This window comes from Trichoplusia ni, chromosome 14 (genome assembly GCF_003590095.1).
Source record: "Trichoplusia ni isolate ovarian cell line Hi5 chromosome 14, tn1, whole genome shotgun sequence".
NCBI classification, from domain to species: Eukaryota; Metazoa; Arthropoda; class Insecta; order Lepidoptera; family Noctuidae; genus Trichoplusia; species Trichoplusia ni.
In genome coordinates, this window is record NC_039491.1 from 2,797,084 (window position 1) to 2,818,619 (window position 21,536).

General features: G+C 36.1%; 1 protein-coding gene across 1 annotated transcript in view; it reads left to right on the forward strand.

Moving 5' to 3' along the window:
* Nucleotides 1-2,914: 2,914 nt before the first annotated feature.
* The window catches only part of LOC113500567, a 28,008-nt gene continuing 9,386 nt past the window's right edge, over nucleotides 2,915-21,536 (forward strand). The window contains exon 1 of the mRNA XM_026881412.1: nucleotides 2,915-3,594. Coding sequence (XP_026737213.1) covers nucleotides 3,450-3,594 — 145 coding nt within the window. The 5' untranslated portion in view covers nucleotides 2,915-3,449. The remainder of the gene's footprint in view (nucleotides 3,595-21,536) is intronic.

A 21,536-nucleotide genomic window follows, 5' to 3' on the forward strand; every position in this document is an offset into this window, starting at 1 on the left:
AAATGTAAACTCACTTTGCGTGTTACTTTTTTATCCGAAAGATAAACGGACGCCTGACCTATTTCGAGTCGGCGGCCTTACTTAATAAAGCCCTGTAGGGATATTTGTGTATACTACTCAGATGCTCAGTTATTTTTGCATTATCTGCTGCTCTGGTTGGATATTCACGATATCTACGTATATTCGTATTAAGGCATTTGTGTAAGGGGGTCTAAGTCTTGGGAATAAATAATACTGACGCTGAAGTATACATTTTACTACAGAAATATTCATCACTTACCTAATTATGATTCCCTCAACATTCAACGTCAGCACTCGCAGATGCCTAGTTTACCTACATTAATACGGCAAATGTGCTTATCCGCAACACGTCCTTGACACGCCAAGTTGACAAAGATGACCTATATTATATTAAGAATATAAAAATAGGCTTTTATGGCTAAAACTTTCGTGCCACGAAGATTACAAACAATTACGAATCAGAAACGAAATAAAAACAAATATTTACGAATATCAATTCAAAAATATAACCTTTTATTAAGGTCCTCCATGGACCAAAGATAAAACGAAGGAAATATCGGAGACGTTTTATTAAATTATCCACAAGTAAAGCGCACTTATGGAATTCCAACAGAATAAACCGTACGTCCACACAATGGAATAAAACAGCACTAGAGCGTCGACAATAAGAAATATATGAGGATATTGCGATAAAAGTCAGACTCGGGGCCATTTCTCGTCCATAAATTTCAGAGGGAACAGAGCCTGCGTATAATGACGATACATTTTCAGATCACGTGCTTACATAAGCAATAAGCGGTGCTTTAATCGACGATATGAATTCACGTAGTCTTGTGACCTAAAAAGTAAGAGAACATCCCTTATCTTGCAGTCGCTGTCGCTTTGAGCTAGCGATAAGCTCTTGTTCTGCTAAAGGTGTCGGTCTGTGTTAAAGTTACTGTGTTACTCGGCTGAAAACGTATCAGGTAAGTTTTCAATGACACTTTTAAATTGACTGATACTATTATTTTATTTTACGATACACGATCGAATGTTATTTCTGTTATATGACGTGTTTCATGTTTTAAAATCAAAGAAATAGGAAGTAGTCAAAAAGACTAACATAAAAAGAAACTGTCTTTTTTTAATATTTCAAGCTTCGCCTTAATTACTTCTATATGTTTTTCTGCACCTAATGTGACCCACAAGGAAAATATTAATATAAGTCATAGCACGAACAAATAAAGTTAAAGAAACACTATAATTATTTCGAAAACTTATCATTATCTGAGTATAGCATTTATCTATTCTAGAACTACACTTCAAAACGAAGGTAGCCTTTCTTGCACAACGCTGAAAGGCCATAAAATTAGTCCTTATTATAAACAAATAAGTGCGTATCAAAGTAGAAGAAGCAAATAAAATTCCGCAACCCTTTTCAGCCGATTTGCTACGGGCTTCAAAGTAATGCCTTCGCATGAAGCAGATTACGGTCTTCATAAAAACCTTGGGAGCGAACGGGTAAATTCACACGACGTAGTCTTAAAACGTAGGGACGCCTACTATATTGATATAAACACAAAATTATTTAACATACATAATAGATGATCTGACTAGAAAGGACTCATTATTCCGTTTAGTTTATTAAATAAATTAAAGGAAAGGAAAGTGCGCATTAAGGAAAGTGTAATTATTGGAATTGGCTAACAACGTCACTCGTCGGTAAAAATTCACTGATGAGTGACACAAAATTTCAACTTACTGTATAATATTAATTTTCGTTTACTTACGCTATTAAAGAAAAAATAGATATCCGATATTTTACATCTGTCTGACGGATCTGTTCGATTTTTTTTTGTCTAATACGAACTATAAAAAAAGCATAAATATCCTTCAACAAATTAAATAATTGGAGACAAAAATTTTGATGAAGTTGATCTTATTGTCTCTTAAACAAAGCTGATAATTATTTGGATGACTAATTGGATCGTCTTTTGTTTCTCAATTTGCCTCATTATCAACCGAGATCTACATTTTCTGTACACATTGTTACATTTACTGAACTAAGCAAATAGCTACATAATATTGTCTATCTTTATAATAAGTATCTGCTTTTGTAGTTTCCAGTTTCATTTCAGTTTCCCAGGTGTTCGTTATGCCCGGGTCTTGGCTCACACTATTCATACCGGTTCGTAATTGGGTAGCAGTACGGTCCACATCCATTGTACCTTAATATAGGGACCGACCTACACATCAGATTATTAACTAGTCTAAATCATATATTTTGAAGCGAAAGGTATTTACTCTATGTATCTATAGATATTAACACAATATAACGCTTTGTATTTTCGTTCGGAAATTTTCAAATAAAAATGCTGGTAAAGCAAAATTGAAATATTAATTAAGCCTTTTAGGAGGCTCCTTAGAGATTCTAAACATTTCACATTTAATCTCCAAACCAATTAATATAGCAAAATAATTATCGTAAAAATATTAAAACTGCAATCTTAATTTTAATTTTTTACTTCATTTTCATTAACTGTCTTATTATATTATGTTGGTAAAGCAAACACAGAACGACAAATAGTTGCAACGTAATACCATGTGTCTCAAGCTCACAAGTTAAGCAAAGCTTATAAATAATTAGTCGTCGTCATTCGTCGCAAGTTTAACTAGCTTTATGAACAAGTTATTTAAACATACAATACACATTAATATCACTCTCAATATATACATTTAATTAACTACAATTTAGCTAGGTATACCTAGGCATAATTATTGACCTCCAACAAACGAGTCGTATTCACCAAATTATATTCACGTAATTTTTCATCCACCAAGCTTTTTGGGTTATTCAAATTTTCGTCGAGTACCAAAAACAGGGTTGTACAAATAAGCACATTCGGAACATTTATTTAAATAAAGCCTTAAATAAATTTACTGTCCTGAAGTAAAGACCGCCGGAACAAAGACTCCATTTCTCTCAAAGGCCAAGTTAGGACAAAGTCCAACCGACTGGTATTGGATTAGTACATGTAGTTGCAACCTCCATGTCCACAGTGCACAAGATCTGTCAAAGGCTTTAGTACAAAGCTCGCTCCAGTGGGCCAGGATAATACAGACTTTGCCGGAAATTGGAACGACATATAGCTCTAATCCCTACCCTGCCTTCTTAGATAAAATATCATGACCTAAAACTCTCAAAACATCTTCCTATATGGAAATCCATCAGCTGTTAAAACATTCAGTAAGCCCCAATTCCGTTTCGGTGAATGTTTCCATTAGACTGACTCAATGCTCTAATTGGGCGCTGCTTATCTATTTTTAATCTTATATTTTAGTAACCGCATCAATCTATGTTACTAAATTGAGGCGTAAATATTATTTTTAAAAAATCCATGATTTAAAACGGTCACTATAAAGTAATGGTTTGGAAAATCGGTTAGAAGATGCATCGAAAGTTTGAGCAGTCGAGATTTACATTGGGCGGGCGTCGGGTCCGGGAGAGGCTGCGGCGCGCGTCCCGCCCAGTGGCAGCTCGACCGCCGCACCGAGCGCACGCCGCGTCGCGCACGCACACCACACGACCCGCCGGTACGCGACACAAACACACGCATGCATTACCCAGCCCCCCCCCCGCCCGCGCTGTCACCACCCCCCTCCCGCCACTGAATCCCCCCCCGTGCCCCTCGTATCCTTTCCCCCGCGTCCAGGTGGATACGTATTTCGCACACGTTCATCAACAATTAGCATCACACTTTTGATACTGTCATTAACAATGAAACGTTCAATCAATACGTATTCACCGCGGGTGCAATTTAAATCTCTTTTGTCTGCATGTCTGTGTATCTACAGTATTTTATCTTTGATTGTTTCCAAAATGTTTGTAGTTCTCTTCTACTATCACTCCTTATTTTCTTTTGAATCTATGTTTTACTCAAATTACTATCGGATGTGTAAATCACGGGCCTCGTAAACACCAGTTAATGATACACTAAAACGTATTCTTAAATCGGTTCTCATTAAAGTTGCTTAACAAACGATTATCGAAGTGATAACCAAGGGATTAAATGTTTACGTCAACAATTTCTCAAATAATTTAATAATGTTATTGCAAATTAACCTCATTTTAAGATATTAAGATTTTCTGAAGCTCATCCTCGATCCAAACCCTCCAAGGTTAAATTGTTCGCTGAAATATTTATAAACACTTTGTTTTCATAACTTAAAATTAAATATCAAGCCTCTCAAGTCAGCAATTAGAAGTATTTTGTCTCGCCGAACAACCCTCCGATATCGGGATTAATCCGCAGAAGGAAATCTTTTCAAATGAACTCTTACTTTATTTCAATTTTGCTTCATAAAGTTTTAAAAACGTTTTGATGATGAAACCATGGCTTATGAATAGACTTCATTTTGTGACTGATTCAAAGTTAAATAATTCAACAAGGCAGCTTGCTTCTTTATAAAATTTTCATCAAAAAGTTTTATAATGATCTACATGTTAAGATAAATATGCAAACATACAATTTTCCTACTAAGAATTGTTGTCTGTAATTTGTAACCATTAAAGCTAATCAATCTATGTAGTTGTAAAGTATAGTTAGTTAGTATGCCTTTGAGCGAGCCGGGACAAGGTGATAATGACTAGGTCAAGGTGTTTCCTAGCACCCTCCCCTAACGCGCATATACTATAACCGAAAACAAATACAACTAAAATAGTAACTCAAATAATCAAAAATAACTAAAAAACCCTTTCTTAAATTACATTTGACGTTAATTATGGATAGATCAAGTGTTTATAAATTCACGCGATTCATAATGGCTGCTATAAATGATTTTTAATAAATTATGCACAGCGAATTAATAATGCACGCCTTGTAGCCGACTCACTAATAATTAACTTTATTTATTATTACGTATTGTGAATAATACTCGTTTGGTAACGGCTAAAGCTTATTGTAAAGACTATATCGGTTGCTAGTCTAAGTCTTATTTCGACTTTAACTTACCATAACATTTTCTTTCCTTTACAAGAAAACTAAAACAATTAAACTATTTTCAATTTGATGCGACTTTTAGATGCCTTATCCTTTTTTTTATTGATGAACTAAACAAAAGACAAATTCTACTAATTATTTCGAAATTTGCATATTTCTAAAGGCAGTAAGTAGCAAACGAACAATATGCGTAATTTTATAAAGGCACACAACATTGCTAATCATTTAAAACGAACAATGAACCAATCTTAGTTTTTAAACTGTTTGAATAGTGAAACAAAAGAAACAAATGAACAATGACTACTTCTCTGAATTCAATCACATTTGAGCAGCCATGTCGGCAACGTTCGTTAATGACGCCGATGAATACCGCTTTTACAATTAAAACGAGAACCAATTTCAGGTATTTTGTAATTCAATTAAAAATTCGTCGACAAAACCATTCAATACTTGAAAAATTTAAACGAATCTCGTCCCGCAGTTCATTTTTAAATAATCTCTGACAGGTTTAAAATAAAATGGAGTTTAATTTTAACGTTAGTCTGTTTTTCTATCGCCAGCTCTCTGCAGTTGAGGCTTGCGGCTCTCATTAATCTCAGTTTTAATATTCGTGGGGTCGACGTTCTGATGAGTTTCTGTTCTTTTTATTGTTTATCTATTCCCACCAAGTAGTTTCTTTGTGTATATTATCATCTTTACTAGATAATCCCCTATCCCTTCTTCGTTTGAATTATTAGTCGTAAACTTATATTTTATTTGATGACTTCGTCTTCCTACATTCCAACTAAACACACACTCGCGGAGATTGTTTTGAATCAGTTGTTCTAATTCAGTTTTTAATATTGTTATTAATTTAGGTAAATGTGCGGTGTCTGACCGGAGTACTGTATATTCGTTACAGTAATAGTGTTTGAGTCATAAATACCTGTTAATTTGGGATCGGCGTGGGGCATGCCCTAGCCCGACTCTGACCGGATTTCGGATTTCAATCGGCATCTGGAGATCCGTCAGGTTTGTTATGTTCAGTATTTTTTACAAATAGTTGTCTAACATCTGAAAATGTGACATCTTACTAAAGAAATCTGATTACTTGAGTATGCTGAGTCAAGTTTTGTACGAAGATTGAAGAATATCTAATTTCAATGGACCGTTCGTATTTATAGTAGATTTAACGATATAGGAGACGAATCATCATTTATCTTACCAGCAATGAATGATTGCTACTTACATAGTAAAGAATCAATAGATTTAAGAACATTTGCAACAACGTACGGGTACGATTATTTCAGTAGTTAAATGTCATGACGCTATAGGCAACTTTGCACAATTTTTGTATCCTTTCGGCAGTAATACATGATAAAGGGAAATTAAAAATTTGAAAAAGTTGTTATTCGAAATGCAATTGTAATAGAAAGAAAGCATTCTCTGTTGATAGTGTTTTCAAGAGATATAGATAAATCAGAAACACTTGATGTTTCCGACGCAAAATTAAAAGGGTGATGCTGATCTGAATGCACATAAACAATACGTCAACAGCAGCATTTAGTAAGCAATTCGGGTATTCATAAATAACGTGAAGGTCATTCTTAACATATACGACTATACGTACTTCATGTATCTCGTTCGCAGGAGTAACCTTTTCTAAAATAACCTTTTGACACGATGCTCTAAAGCCATTTTCCACTTTATTTACGTACTACTCGGACGTCAATTTTAGGGCTGCACTGTATTGGCGAGAATGCCCCAATTAATTGTGTTTGTACTCCGAATTGGTTTCATTTAAACCTCCGACGCAAAAAGAGGTTTGTTATAAGTTTGAGTTGTCTGTCTGTCTTTCTGTATGTCTAACTCCCAAATTGAGCTATTGATTACAGTGAAGATTGTTTTAGCTTAATGGTGAATTATGTGCCAGTGTTCTTGGATACGTTTAATAATTCGGTCGAGCTTTTTACAAGTTTTGAGAACGAAAGTATGGAAGTATAAGAACTGACTGAAATAAATAGAATATTAATGACTTAATCCAGGGGATTCTGGCCTCGTTTGAGGCACAAATTCTTGGTGATAAATGGGATATAATCATCCGATATACAACTTAGAGTACTATTTACTACATCACAGTCTTTGCAATTCTGCTAAAGATTATTTTGACATTTGTCATGTGGCTTACTGTCAGGATCGTTTTTTGTTTTACGTCAGATCATGGTTGAGTAAATAAATTACAAGTGTGAGGTGCCAACTAATGATATTATCTACATTCATTTTTTTCTTCCTATATTAATATGTCCAATTTAATATGTTCCAGTGCCTACCATAAATGCTGGATGGTTTTGTGGGTTACTGTTGTGGATTGTTGCAATGATGAGCTTTTGTATTTGCATTTGTTCCAATTTTCTGCACTCTGTTTAGTGCCATTGAAATAAAGTAATTGTTTATAAGGCAATATCAAACAAAATACTTACCATTAACCTGCCTCTCCATCTGTCTATCACTAGACGTTAAATATTATGACCGTGGACTAGACCATTGATAGTTTCATAAACGACGTATTTCTTTTAGAAAAAAAAATGAGATTAAACAACTTTTGTTACAGTGTAAATTGGTGACCATTTTCTTTGAAAATTTCTCCTTTTCTGTGGCGTAAGCTGTGGTGTACGGTAAACTCATAATATTACTACTATTAATACATAATATTACTTCTCGACTTAATCTTAGTTCTCCACGAAACAATTCTTTCACCCCGTTTCCCGTACCTTAAGCCAAGTGGACTCAAGTCTATCAATACCTAAAACTCATTCCCATTAATTAAATAAACAAAAGACTCACAATCCAACAGAAAAAAATATGCCTATTTTATTAAAAAGTAATAACATACCGTTTCGGTATAGGTACGTCACGCCAAAGCGAATCCAGCTTCCTTTCAACGCCCGCCACGTATCGTAATTTGCGAGATAATACCTCTTTCACCTTTCAACACTCCGAGTGCCGCTACACTAATGCACCTGCTTTCAGGCCCACATCTACATAAACTCTAATAATAGACCCACTAAACCTCTACCATGAGACCTTAAGACGAAACTGACATTACTACAAAATTGGTACAGCACAATGCAATACGTGTAACAACGTCGCAGTTCGTCTACGTTAGCAGTATTTTTTCGATATCGTGGTACAGGCACTGGAGTATTATAAACATGTATTAAGATTTATGATACATTTTTTACCTTTACGTTATTTGAGGGATACATCTGTCAATCATCTTGATTTGTTTATATCAATCCGCGCCTCAGTAATGTGGAACGACTTACTCCATCGTTTTTTCTTCTAGCTTTATAACGAAAGCGTATATCTGTTCTATCGACTATTTGCGTGTTCCTCCCACATTATTTTTTACGTTTTTCGTGCTCAACAGATGATCGATATGAATTGGAAATTGATTGTTCGTTTTATTAGTGGAGGTGTTTCGGATATCGTTGTTTATGCTCCTTAATAATGTATGTTAGTGTTGCATTTGTATTGTTTGATTGTACAAGTAATAGCTATATTCGTATTTATAGAATAGTAATCTTACTTTCGTATTTGAGCCGACTGTGTCGCAGGCTCGATCCCCGTAGGACAAGCATTTGTGTGCTCCACGAATGCTCGTCCTGACTCTGGGTGTCTTTGAGCATATTACTTGAATGTTTCTGACTAATTGATTCCTTAAGGCAGTCGTACTTTAAAAAGTATAAGCTCTACAGTCATCTCGGACATTCAAACTCCGCAACAAACAAAACAGCATCGTTCCCTTGTTTTCCTAATACCATCGACTTTTATCTAGCACAATATTCACTCGCTTTCATGTTCGTTACTCACTCGAATTGGGGCGCAAATTCACTGGTGTTTGGAAATAACCCTGTTTAAGCGGAACCAACTCACCGCGGCTATCTATTGCTATTGGGCAGAGTTCGCTTTCTGGAGTACACTTAATGACATAGGCCCTGAACAATGTTGCATCGTATTAATAGAAAACTTAAAAATGTACCAACCCCTTAACAATCGCGGGGCGGAATGACATTCCCTTTCGATAACCGACGTGACTTTGACTTTTGCGTTCAATGCATTCGTTTAGAAGTCAGAAAAGTGGTCTAGTTACTATGAAATTTATGCTATTCTTTAACTGACATTTTTATTCTAATAATTTTCGTTATGACAGCTTCAGAAATACATCATAGGTTGTTTAAATTTTATAACATGCGGAAAAACTGAAATTATGGACACGTTTTTACCCTTTTGGTAGGGAACTCTAGAAATAGCTTCACAGGCCTTGGATAGAGTTCGTTTTACGTTTAGTTTGTATACACTTAACATCAGTTCTTAATGTCCACACAGTTCCCTCTCGTCCCGAACTACAACAGAAAGCAATCTCACTAAAAGCCGGGAAACAATTGGTTAGTTTCACGTTTTGTATCGTTTCAGCCTTATACAGGGTGCACTGATTAATACACGCTCCATTTACATAATCTGATTGAATTGCCAAGTTCCCGGACTCACAATTGACCGAAATTTCCCAGTAACCGTCAAGTTTGAATGTTTTTGAAGGATTTTTTTTCCTATTTCAATTCAAATTTGTTAATTACTACGAGGAAGTACCCATTAATTATTGAACCTATTGTTCTAATTTCTATTTTTGGTCTAAACTCTTTTAAAATTCAAAACTTTGCTATATATACAAAAACGTTGTAACTGCCAACAAAAAGATGTCTCCAAAAGATGATCAATTTTGTAGCAAAATGAAGCAAAGTCAATTGAATTGCAATAACATTGTGATATAGAAGCAGTGCTGTCTCAAACTTAGAAAACCTGAACGATAAGAAAGAGACGGAAATAATTGAAAAATTGTTGATGATTGGCTATTAAAATCATCACAAACACCATTAAAATAAAAATAAAAATCATATTGAAAAATCGTTATAGGAGATATTTCTTATGCTAAGTTCAGCTGAAGGCTAACGTCAAGCGTAAATAGGAATGAAAACGGTGTACGTTCTATTTACGTTCAATATCTGTCATATACATAGGTAGGTAGAAACACCAATCATATTCCTAAAGCGGAGTGCAGTGTAGCTCAAAGCAGAGCGGCCGTCCCACTGGAGAAGCAAATCCTGCAATATTATTTGCATACACGTACGGAACCCAAGACACACAAGTAAACAATAAAAATGGCTGCGATGGCACATATTGGCTTTCTATCCAGACTGCAGTCAATAGAGTATTTTCAGTGATCAAATATTCAGTAGCCAAGTCTTTACTTTCATTACTTATTTTTCTAGCCGAAAAAGTTTCATTACAAATTGTTTCGGAAACCATAAACAAAATATTTGTTTGTGATGTTGTTGCAGTGTTATTTTAAAATTTTGTTTGTTTCATATTTTAACCAAACAATCCGTCCTATATTTGTTTTTATACCTTTATTTACTTATTTAATGAATTATGTAATCTGTTTCGGTCAATGGGAGCTGATAAAAAGTTTTCGACTTGTTTATTATTTTTGGCGAAAGCATAATTTCTGAAAACCAAGGCCACGTAATTATAAGTGTACCTATAAAACTGTATTAATTAGATCAGGCTCGCTTGACAAACTAACGGCTCTGTAATTCGAACCGGTCCTAAAAACAAATGTCGGACAGTTTGCTTTACGACTGTGACCGAAGCACTGTTGTTAGCAAACATTTATACTTTACATAATTTCCTTTGCATTTCAATGTCAAAATAAAACTAATTCCTCTTTAATTTCTTCAAAAGAAGCTTGAAATATTATTCATGTTCGCAATAGGCGCTTTGTCATTTATTTTTTTATTACCACGACAACAAATCCATAGCTTTTCTCGTTTTCCTTGAGGAAAATCAGCGCAGATTTTCCTGCCATTTCTTCAACTATTTACTGTTTGCTTAATTACTTTTTACGAATCAACGATCCTGTCACGAATCAAAGGAGTTAATAACCTCTTTTAAGTATTTATATACGAAAAGGGTTTTTTTTTCATTATTCTTGCTTATTTGATGTAAGTAATTGTAACGACGATAAAAATCTACTGATAAAAAATGCAGTGAAAATTAAAAGCTTTTAAATTAGCGCTCTCCTAAGTTTCTGTTTTCAAAATAACTAGTTTACTCGGTAAGATTCTATTCTAAGAGAAAAGACTTTAAATGAATAAGTATCTGCCACAAAATGACAACTACATCTACATAATAATAAAGTTCAAACAATCAATATTATGAGGCGGTGCATCAGCGGGCGAATTGGAAGGCAAACAACAATTTCATTAAACGCTTGATCCAATGTTGGTTTATTGGTTTCAAAGTAGCCTCTTACCTAGAAATAGCACTGTCACGGATCAATAAAATCTTGAACATGCTTAATTGGAAATTTTGAAGAGTTGCGGCTTTGTTCTTACGGAGATTGGATGTTAAGTAAAAGTTTGGAACAAATGTTGGTGATGTGTAATGAGTTTCGTAGATTTTCGTATAAACCTTTATCCTTTGACACGTTTCATCTTACCATCAGGTGAAGTACCTGTACGGGAAGGCAATGTTAATTACGTTTTGTTTTTTGTAGGGCATAAATACACACGCATTTAAGCGTACCTTAATATGGATAGCCGGAGTAGCAATTAAATTACATTAGATAACATTTTGTCTGTCTTTTTTGTGTGACCGTCTGTCATCGGTCTCGTCAAGAATCAGCAAAATGTCCAGTGAGCTATTATCGACCATATTTGGATGACAACATTTCCTTTGTAGACGTATTTTCTTTCATTTATTTGTACCAGGGACCGGACAACCCCACTTTAGAGTTAAGCCGTTTGACAGGGTAACCCGTACACGGGGTAACTCATATCGCAGTGTTACCTTTTGTTCGAGTTACATCCTCGAAACCCAGCGAAATGGTTAACACCTTCATTATGGTAACCACGTAAAGGGGTTAACCCCTTCAATAACTTAACCCTTTGAAGTGGTTACCTTCACGAAAGGCTTTTATTCGTGTTACCCTGAATTACCCACTAAACTTGAGCGGCATACTTGCACCCTAGCGGCCCCTCATTGCTTTACTAAGACTACAGCTGATTTTCTTCTATCGCCGACGCGTCGCGCCGCGACTCGCGCCTCTCGGACAAACTACCTACGCGCGAAACGTCATATAGGTAACTAGCTGTTGCCCGCGACTTCGTCCGCGTGGTTAGAAGATATAAGTTAGGAATTTTTGAACGAAAGCCCTCGAAGATTAATATTTTTCCCCGTATTTGCCGCATTTTCCATTAAATCTTCGCTCCTATTAGTTGCAGCGTAATTTTATATACCTAGCCTAAAACCTTCCTCGATTATTGGTCTATTGAACACAAAATGAGATCAATTTTTTTAGATGAAATTATTTATAATAATTTAAAAAAAAATCGAATACAAGTTTTTTTTCATTTTTTGCATTTTCTGAGAAGATTTGACGGGTGAATTTTCGATTGAAAATTAGAGTGTTTTTTTATATTAATTCAAAATAAGGTGAAAAAATAAATATTTTTAATCAAATCAATTACAGCGTATTTGGGACACAAAAAAGTAAGTTTTCACCAAATTTCGTTACAAAAATAAATTTTTGTAAAAGATAAAAATAAAAAACCACAATCTTGGTTTTTTAGATTTTTCACATAAATTTTGAGGTTATGTGAAAAAAATGTAAACACAAAAGTTTTAGATCTTTTTCTTTTAGAACTTTGCCATTTGACTTTTTTCGATACGAATTTTAGTTTTGCCGGAAATCGATAAAAACCGTTTTTTACTCTTCAAACGTCACTCCCACCCCCTTCCCGACCTCAGATCACCCGTAAATTATTTTTCTTTTCATTTTTATAATATTCCCCTCCTTTTCTAATGGGTTTCATCCTACTATATTTTTTTTTGGTTTTAAAAATTATCGACCCTGGTCTACAAGTATAGACACGAAAAATATATATCACAACGTTTGAAAAGTGCGACAAGCAAAATTAAACTGTAAGATCATATCCACAATGATTTTTATTCCATGTTTACAAGTCGCTCGGTAAATGCAACAATGGCGCCGCTGGGCGGTAAGATGTCACGTGCGCTCGTGGTTATACTATTTTCAAACTAATGTCTATGATAAAGAGTGCATATTGCATTGTCTTAGGTTGGAGTGGGTTACCCTGTTACAGTGTTACAGGGTAGTAAAGGGTAACCTGTTCGGAACAGGGTTACAGTAATCCGTTCGAAGGTGTAACATATGTCATAGGGTTTTTTCTTGAAGCGCTTAAAAAAACCCCTTCAAAAACCCTTTCAATGAGTATCCGGCCGGTCTCTGATTTGTACACATTAAATGTTGATCGTCCGACTAGCAATTGACAGGTTAGATTTTTTACCAGTTCATTTTTTGGGGCAGAAATGTTAGTTTCCAACAGAGTCTTTTTCTCACGCCGAGTTAAATTAATACATTTTCCGCAATACAGCCTAACCATAAATGATGTCTAACGATTCCACAAGCCAACCTCGTTTAAATAAGTAAATTGCGCACAATCAACGCGAACAACATAACAAGGTTTTTGTGTGACGTATCCGTGCGACACCGGGCTCATTAATTAATTAGCCCGAACGTTCGCTACGCCGCACACTCTTGATGACAATTTAGCTCTGACGTAATTGATGCTTTTTAGGGTTCCGCAGCCAAAAGTTAAAAACGAGACAATGTTAATTAGGCAACTCTATCTGTCCGTCTATTCGTATGTCCTTCTGACACTTAGCAATATGTCATGAATCGTGATAGCTAGACAATTGCAATTTTCGGCAAAGTAGTCGATTCGCCCGAATCAGACGAATCGACTTCTTTTAATTTTGAATATTTTTAGTGCAGATTCACCCGAGACAAATTTAACAGCGGGGGAATCCATTACACCAAAATTTTGTAATGCACTATTCGCCCGAAACTGAACAGATCAAATTCGAGCGAATCGACTACTAACCCCAATTTTCACAGATTATGTATTTCGATATAATAGTTATAACACAAAATAATGATATCGTGGTTAAGCAACTGTTGAGATGGGCGTGATTTTGTTTTACTTTGACCTATTTTCGGGACCCTCAGTGTCGCGAGTCCGACTCGCACTTGAACGGTTATTTATATTTTCTGCGTCATTGATTTTTCTATTAGATATTATTGACACCACATTTGTGGAAGTGTTATAATTGTTATTTTAAAATGTTTGCTAAGAACAAGAAGCACGTCAATCGTAATTTATTTCTTTTCGCCCCTGGTATAACAAGAGCAGAAGGAAAGCCCAAAAGAATAAAAAAATACCACATGAAATGTAAAAAACTTGTTTAGTAATTTAGACTACTGACTGAACTTAGCTTAAACTAAGTATTTCTTTTGCTTCAGACAGAAAGTGACTTCATACATCTGAGTCAAATTAAAAACTATTAAGAATCATTGACACAAATTAGTTTACCTTTCAACCTCAAGCAATCAAGTGCAAGTCGATCTAAGTAGTTGATTCTACCTTAAGCGCACTGCAAACCTCTACAAGAACGAAGCTACCCAACAAATTAAACGTTTTCCACCCAACATAGAACCTCGCTAAACTCGTATCGATCGCCACAAGAATAAAGTCTACAATTTTATCTCATACTTGATTCTATTAAAAGCTTGCCCTTATGTTGGCTCATAATAACGGCAACTGGGGCACAATATCGTTAAGTGAAGCAAGGTGGTGACCTTAACACCTAAGAAGTAATGGGGCTTTGTCGAGGCCGGGTATTACGTATAATAGAGTATGCACAATATCCGAGCTATGCCTCTAGTCTAGCGTATGTATGGTATATAGTATTACTAGCTGTTGATGGCGTCTTCGCAAGCTTGGATGTCGGTAACAGTTGCAAGGAAAGCCCCTTTTTTAACCCCCGATGCGAAAAACGGGGATGTTATAATATTAATTGACGTGTCTGTCTATATGTCTGTGGCATGGTAATGATGGAGTTATTTTAATTTGTTTTAAACATGAATTATGTGTGATAATCAGCTTTATTTTAAAAAGAAAAATATACATTGTTTACAAAGCGTCAAAAAAGACATCCTCATTCCTGCCAAAGTGGGGAAACGTGCCCAGAAGGCTGGCTGCATTGCCACGTTGTATGGCAATGCTAATTCTTTGGGCAAAATATAGACCAGCCTTCTGATCACGTGTAGAGTCCACCAAACGCTTTGCGAGTTCTTTATAAAGAACTCGTGCACCTGGTCCCCATGTGACCCGAAACGGCTTAAAAATATAATTACCAACAAGGTTATTATATTTCCGCCGTTTTAGGGCTTCCGCAGCTCCAGCAGCGATAATTATTAGACTCTACATGTTTGATAGAAATCGGTCGAGCCGTTTAAGTTGTAGGGGGTGACAGTTTTAGTCTCGGAGGATTTTTTTTTAATTTTAAGAATTCGCCTTAAAGTTAAGCCTATATGTTCATCCGAGTTGTCAGCTACCTCCATACCACGTTTTATCGAAATCGGTGCCACCGACTAGGCGTAAAGAGGTAACAAACCTACAAACTCACACAAATTACAATACCAGTGTTGGTACCAGTTATGTAGGTCCGCGTCGTACTTATTATAGGTGTTTCAAGGGTTTGTGCGTTCGGATCGAATGGAGATGATGTTACGTAGCAATAGGTGTAATATGTATAGCGAAGAACGTATTCTTACTTCCTCTTAGATTTACTAAGTTGGAAAAAAATCTGCTTTTCATCCTTTCTTTTCACCAAATGGTTCCTTGTTAAACTGAAATTGCGTTACACACTAGTTGTTGCTCGATGTCGGTTATAACTGCAAAGGAAGTTCTGGAAATCCAGCGTTAGATCTAGTATCTACATTGAAGCCGCTTTGATTTACTGAGCGGACTGAATTTCCTGTGTTAGCTTCGCTGCCGGTGTAGTATACATCGCTATTGTCTATCCATTACGGTAATACTCTGTCTTGTGTAAGGATATTATATAAACTGGATCATCATCATCATCATCCTAGCCTTTTCCCAACTGTGTTGGGGAACGGGATGCAGCCATGTACCAGTGTTTTACAAGGAGCGACTGCCTTTCTGACCTCCTCAACCCAGTTACCTGGGCAACATGATGTTCCTTGGTCAGACTGGTTGTCAGACGGTCTAGCTTCTGAATACCCGTAACGTCTGTCAAAGACGTGTATAAACAGCCGGGAAGCACCATTTAACGTGCCTTCCGAAACACAATTTTATAGACTGGATTAGGTAGTAAAAGAGTTAAGACTCTTTGGGGTCTGCTTTTGTAGGCTTTGCTAGGATCGACAGAATTCGGTCCTTAGTAAACAAACTCATGTCTTCAGCACTCGATACATAAGTAGTAGTACCTAGCTACTACCTTTACCTATTTTCGATAGTGGAATTCGTATGGCTTAGGACGGTGTATCAATGGAAGTACGCTCGGGTTAACTAAAAAGTTGTAATAAAGAAAGAGCTTGTTTGGAGACGAAAATCATGTGTTTTAGAAACTTGGGTTACATCGTATTAAAAGGGGCCTTATCTTTAGTCGAATAGCACCGAGTAAGCGAGATTTTGCGAGTAAGCGGAACTCTATTTCGAAAGAAAGAGGGAAAAAAACACACAGATTATGTTTTTCTTCGATTGCTTTAACATCAAAAACTAAAAATAAAGCAACAGTTGTTACGGTTATGAAATTGTTGGTGGCTGACAAACAAATTGGAGAGTAAGTTTGACTTTAGGCAGTCAGTAGAATTTTTTCTCCTCCTTAAAATAATAAAACTTTGTATCGAATCTCCTTTGTTTTAAATTAAACACAAAAATATGAATTCTCATAAATCAAATATACGTAGAATCTATACGTATTCAACAGGAACCGGTCTACGAGCGCGAGGGACGCGGGTACGGAAGCACACAGCATTAAGCTCTATGTAACTTTACTAACGCGACGGTAATACCTAACACTGTTTACCTATATTTAAAACAAAAGAGAATCACGTAAATTGCTGTTCATGTTATGAATTTTACATGGAATGTTTATTATATTGTAGGGTGTAGTCATTGTGTCGTAAACAAGTTGAATATTAGTAGGTATCGAAGTACTATATGGTATATTTCTAGTGCCAGAACGGACCAGAAAAATACCTGAATCTAGTCTAACCAAGGGGTATCGTGTTGCCCAGGTAACTGGGTTAAGGAGGTCAGATAGGCAGTCGCTCCTTGTAAAACACTGGTACTTAGCTGAAACCGGTTGGACTGGCAGCCGACCCCAACATAGTTGGGAAAAGGCTAGGCCTAGGCCATTTATAATGAGACATTTGTATCATATTAGTAAGATAGGTTGATGACGTCACTTGCTTTTTGGAGAGCCGTATTATTTAACACACATATGTAAGTATAGTTAATCCGTTAATTTCTAAACAGTTGAATTTTAAATCAATGTTTGTTTTCTCGTTCTCCCAATACGATCATAAATATCAGACGTGATAGTTTATAAGAAGTAAATTTTTGTTCTGAAAAATGATATTCTTCTGAAATCACAAAATGAAAACAAGCTTTTTAATTAACCTTGTTAAAGATTTTATACAGAACATCTATGTCCTTTGTGAGAGTAGCATGAAATTCAATATCCGTGCACATTTCAGTCCAGGTGGACATTTCACAATATCTATAGAACAATGCATACCTAAGCTTCGTTCAATATTTTATTAACTGAAAAACTTTTGACATTGGAACCTCTATTATTCTCAAAACCCAATACTGAAATACTTTATTGCATTCCACTATGCTTGCTTTGCTTACTACCTAATAGGTGTAAAGTCTTAGGTTGTGAAAGGAGTTGACAAGACAATAAAAAATCAGTTCCGATTTAAAAAAAAAAAAAAAAAAATGGCAAATGGCTGGAAAATATTTTAAAACAAATAACGAGTGTCATAATATAAGAAGGAACTTATGCTTTGATTTACAATGGTTTTAACATGAATACTATTCCAGCTTTCACACAACGCCATTTAGTGCCAAACTAAGCAAAGCTTGTATTATGTGTACTAGACAATCTATACTAATACATAAAACTGAAGAGTTTGTTTGTTTAATTGTTTGTTTGAACGCGCTTATTTAAGGAACTACTGGTTCAATTTGAAAAGATCATTCATTGAGGAAGGTTTTAGGCTATAAACCATCTCGCTGCGACTAATAGGAGCGAAGATACAATGGAAAATTTGGAAAAAAACAGGGTTTTTTTCCAAATTTTTATATCTTCTAACCAGGCGGACGAAGTCGCGGGCAACAGCTAGTTGACTAATCTAGATAAACTCCACCCAGACACGGAACAAATGATCGAGCTCATCACACAACATTTTGTCCTGGGTGGGAATCGAACCCACGACCTCCGGTATAGCCAGGGTCACTAACCACTAGGCTACTAGGCTAGTCAAATAATATATTACTCATGTCAGTTAAGGTACTGGTAAGTAACTATACTAGTGATAAGACCGTAAGGCTGTAATCAAAAGTTTCAAGTCTGATACCAAGGCACATAACGACTTCTTTAATATTGTGCCCCTTTTAGAAGTAAATGCCGCAGCTACCGCCAGTTCGACGGCACGTAAAAATTTGGTTCCTGCGCTTGTTGTCTCTCTGCTCTTGTCAGATAGCAGTCCCATCGGGCTATAAGAGTAAGGGAACATATATTGCATCTGTGTTGGTGTACAAGCTCGTGCATTACAGTATTCCCCACACAGTTGGCAAGTGGGACACTAGAACCAGATCCTGGGATCTAGCTGTGAGTCGTGTGGTACCAATCTCATCAGGTGTACAAAACAAAGAACAAAGAGCAACTACTAACCTACTGTAATTTTCGGGATAATTTATATTATGTATGTCAATACATTATCAGCGCATCGCCATTAGCGTCTATTATTATTCAAACGAGATACATTAGGCATGTGCCATCAATAAATGATACCATCACAGCATTAAAACCTATTGTGTGAAACTGCTTTGTTTTCATTCGTTTAATGTTTATTTATATCTTAAACATATATACGACTAGCTGTTGCCCGCGACTTCGTCCCCGTGTTTAGAAGATATAAGTTATGATTTATACCTGCCCTGTTTTTTTCACATTTTCCATTGTATCTTCGCTCCTATTAGTCGCAGCGTGATGATTTATCCTAAAGCCTTCCTCGATGAATGGTCTATTCAACACAAAAATAATTTTTCAATTTGGACCAGTAGTTCATGAGATTAGCGCGTTAAAACAAACAAATAAACAAACTCTTTAGCTTTATATATTATATTAGTATAGATTTACGTGTCGCAAAATTAGTTACCATGCACCAACGAATTATATTATTTAGTAGGTCACAGAGTCCGCTAGTATCTTTTTTTCATACATCTAAGGGTTACCTACACGAATAACGTTCCAACACCAGTCACAATATAACTTTTAAACGCGGCGGTAGGCATCCTGAACGATGAAGTTCTAGATTTAAAATAATTGCAGATGTAACTTTTACATTGCCAATGCTTATCGATAGTACTCTTACTACAGACTCAGTACATAACTCACATTCGTGAAAACTTCACAAAGGTATACGTCATTCACAGTAACTTGTTACCGGTACCACCTAACACCAACAAGGAGGTTGTTTAAAGTGTCAACCTCAAACATACTCTCACGTTCTTCAGTCTCAACTCCAACACAAAACAACCTCTCGCACCTTCGTTTTATTACTCAAAGCACTTAATTTTATGTCAGCCTTCAGCTGCGTGTAAAAATTACTTTTCTGTGCCTCAGATAAATAATGTTACATCCATTATTTATTGTCGAACCATTAAGTCTGTGTGCTGAAAAATAAGGTTTCATACAATTGTGTGTTCGTGTTAATTCTAAGTATGTTTATTCTTTAATTTATGGGATGTGATTTTAATTCTTATAGATTAAGTTATCTACACGGCCTTGTAATTTTTTGTATAAGAAACAAAACACTCCTATTTAATTTATTTAAGAATAAGGAAAGAAGCCAGTCTTCTTTTATTCCACAAAAACAAACATCAACAAAGTATACTTTATGAGACTTAAAAGGATATGAAATATAAAACGTTAAGTAAAAGCTGCAATACTAGCGCGGGTCACGTTTAATGGTGTAATTAGAGGCGCAAGACACAGGGCGCGGGCAAAAGACGGCCCTCCCCAACACAACAAGACCCCAGCGACATTTAACACGAGCCACCGCCACTTTTCTTTTCATTATCACAAGACACCTTCTCATTATTCCCGGCACTTATTTTATTGCCCCTTACTCTAATTTCCGCGATAATTGTAAATGTAAACAAACGCTGTAGGTTATTAACCTCTAACATTTGTATTGTACTGTATCGTGGTGGTCTTACGGTTTTATGCTTGGATTTGTATGCTCGAGGTGCGGGTTCGATTCAAATGTATGAAGGATTGCAACGCATTGCACATAAAAGTGCGGATGACGTGGCACGGCGGTTCAGGTTCAGTCAGTAAGAGTCTGTTACTACCCGTTCCCTCCCCGGAGGAAGCGGGTGTCCATGAGGATCCCCCCAAGTTACAAGGCAAAGTATGACGTCTTCAAAGTTAAATGTACTTTTTTAAATCTAAGACACCACTAATAAACGGCGATGAATGGTAACTTGGATTCGAAATATAGAAATCATGAAATCGCCCACCGAAAAATCTTCCCTAGACTGGAATAGGTCATTATCCAGCAATGGGACGTTATAAGCTGCTATAGAGTTATATTAAATTCTGTCCACATTATAAAAGGTCTTACACGTGTCTGCAAATCTGTTTGGTTAAATGTATTTGAATAAGAGAAAAAAATATGCCCCACTCCAACCTCGTTACTCGAAATGAGGTTATATACCCCATGGCATAAGCTTAGTATATGAGGAAATGGATTGTGAACGTCTCGTTGCCACTGTGTAAATGTCTCGCATTTTCAATTACATACATTTTATATAGACGGCTGCGTCAACTGTACTGGTTTACCACAAATTGTAAAATATTCTACAATAAACAAAAATGTTTTGCAATACAAATCATTTTTGTAGAGAATGTGTTTTAGTAGCGTTACAAACAATGACGAACAAATTAACAATGCGTGTCAATTTATTATTAATTTCATTGCGAATCACGCTGCAATTCAGACTTAGGGCATAAACTGCGTTACGCGTGTGTACGCACGTGAGCACGTCGCGGGCCACGCTTCTGGTGCACGCACGTGAGCACGTTCGCGTGCTTATGCGCGGGCATCGGCGCGTGCATCCGCGTAACGCAGTTTTCTCAGTACAATTTTGACGTTGGAGGTGTACAGTCGAGTAATTATGGATAAATTAATGTTGTATTATTTATCAAGACGACGGCGACGACGATTATTTCGCTTGATTGGTCCCATATGGCAGGACGACACTGAACTTCAACAATTACCCTTTCTGTATCAAAATTTGTAATTTTTTGTTA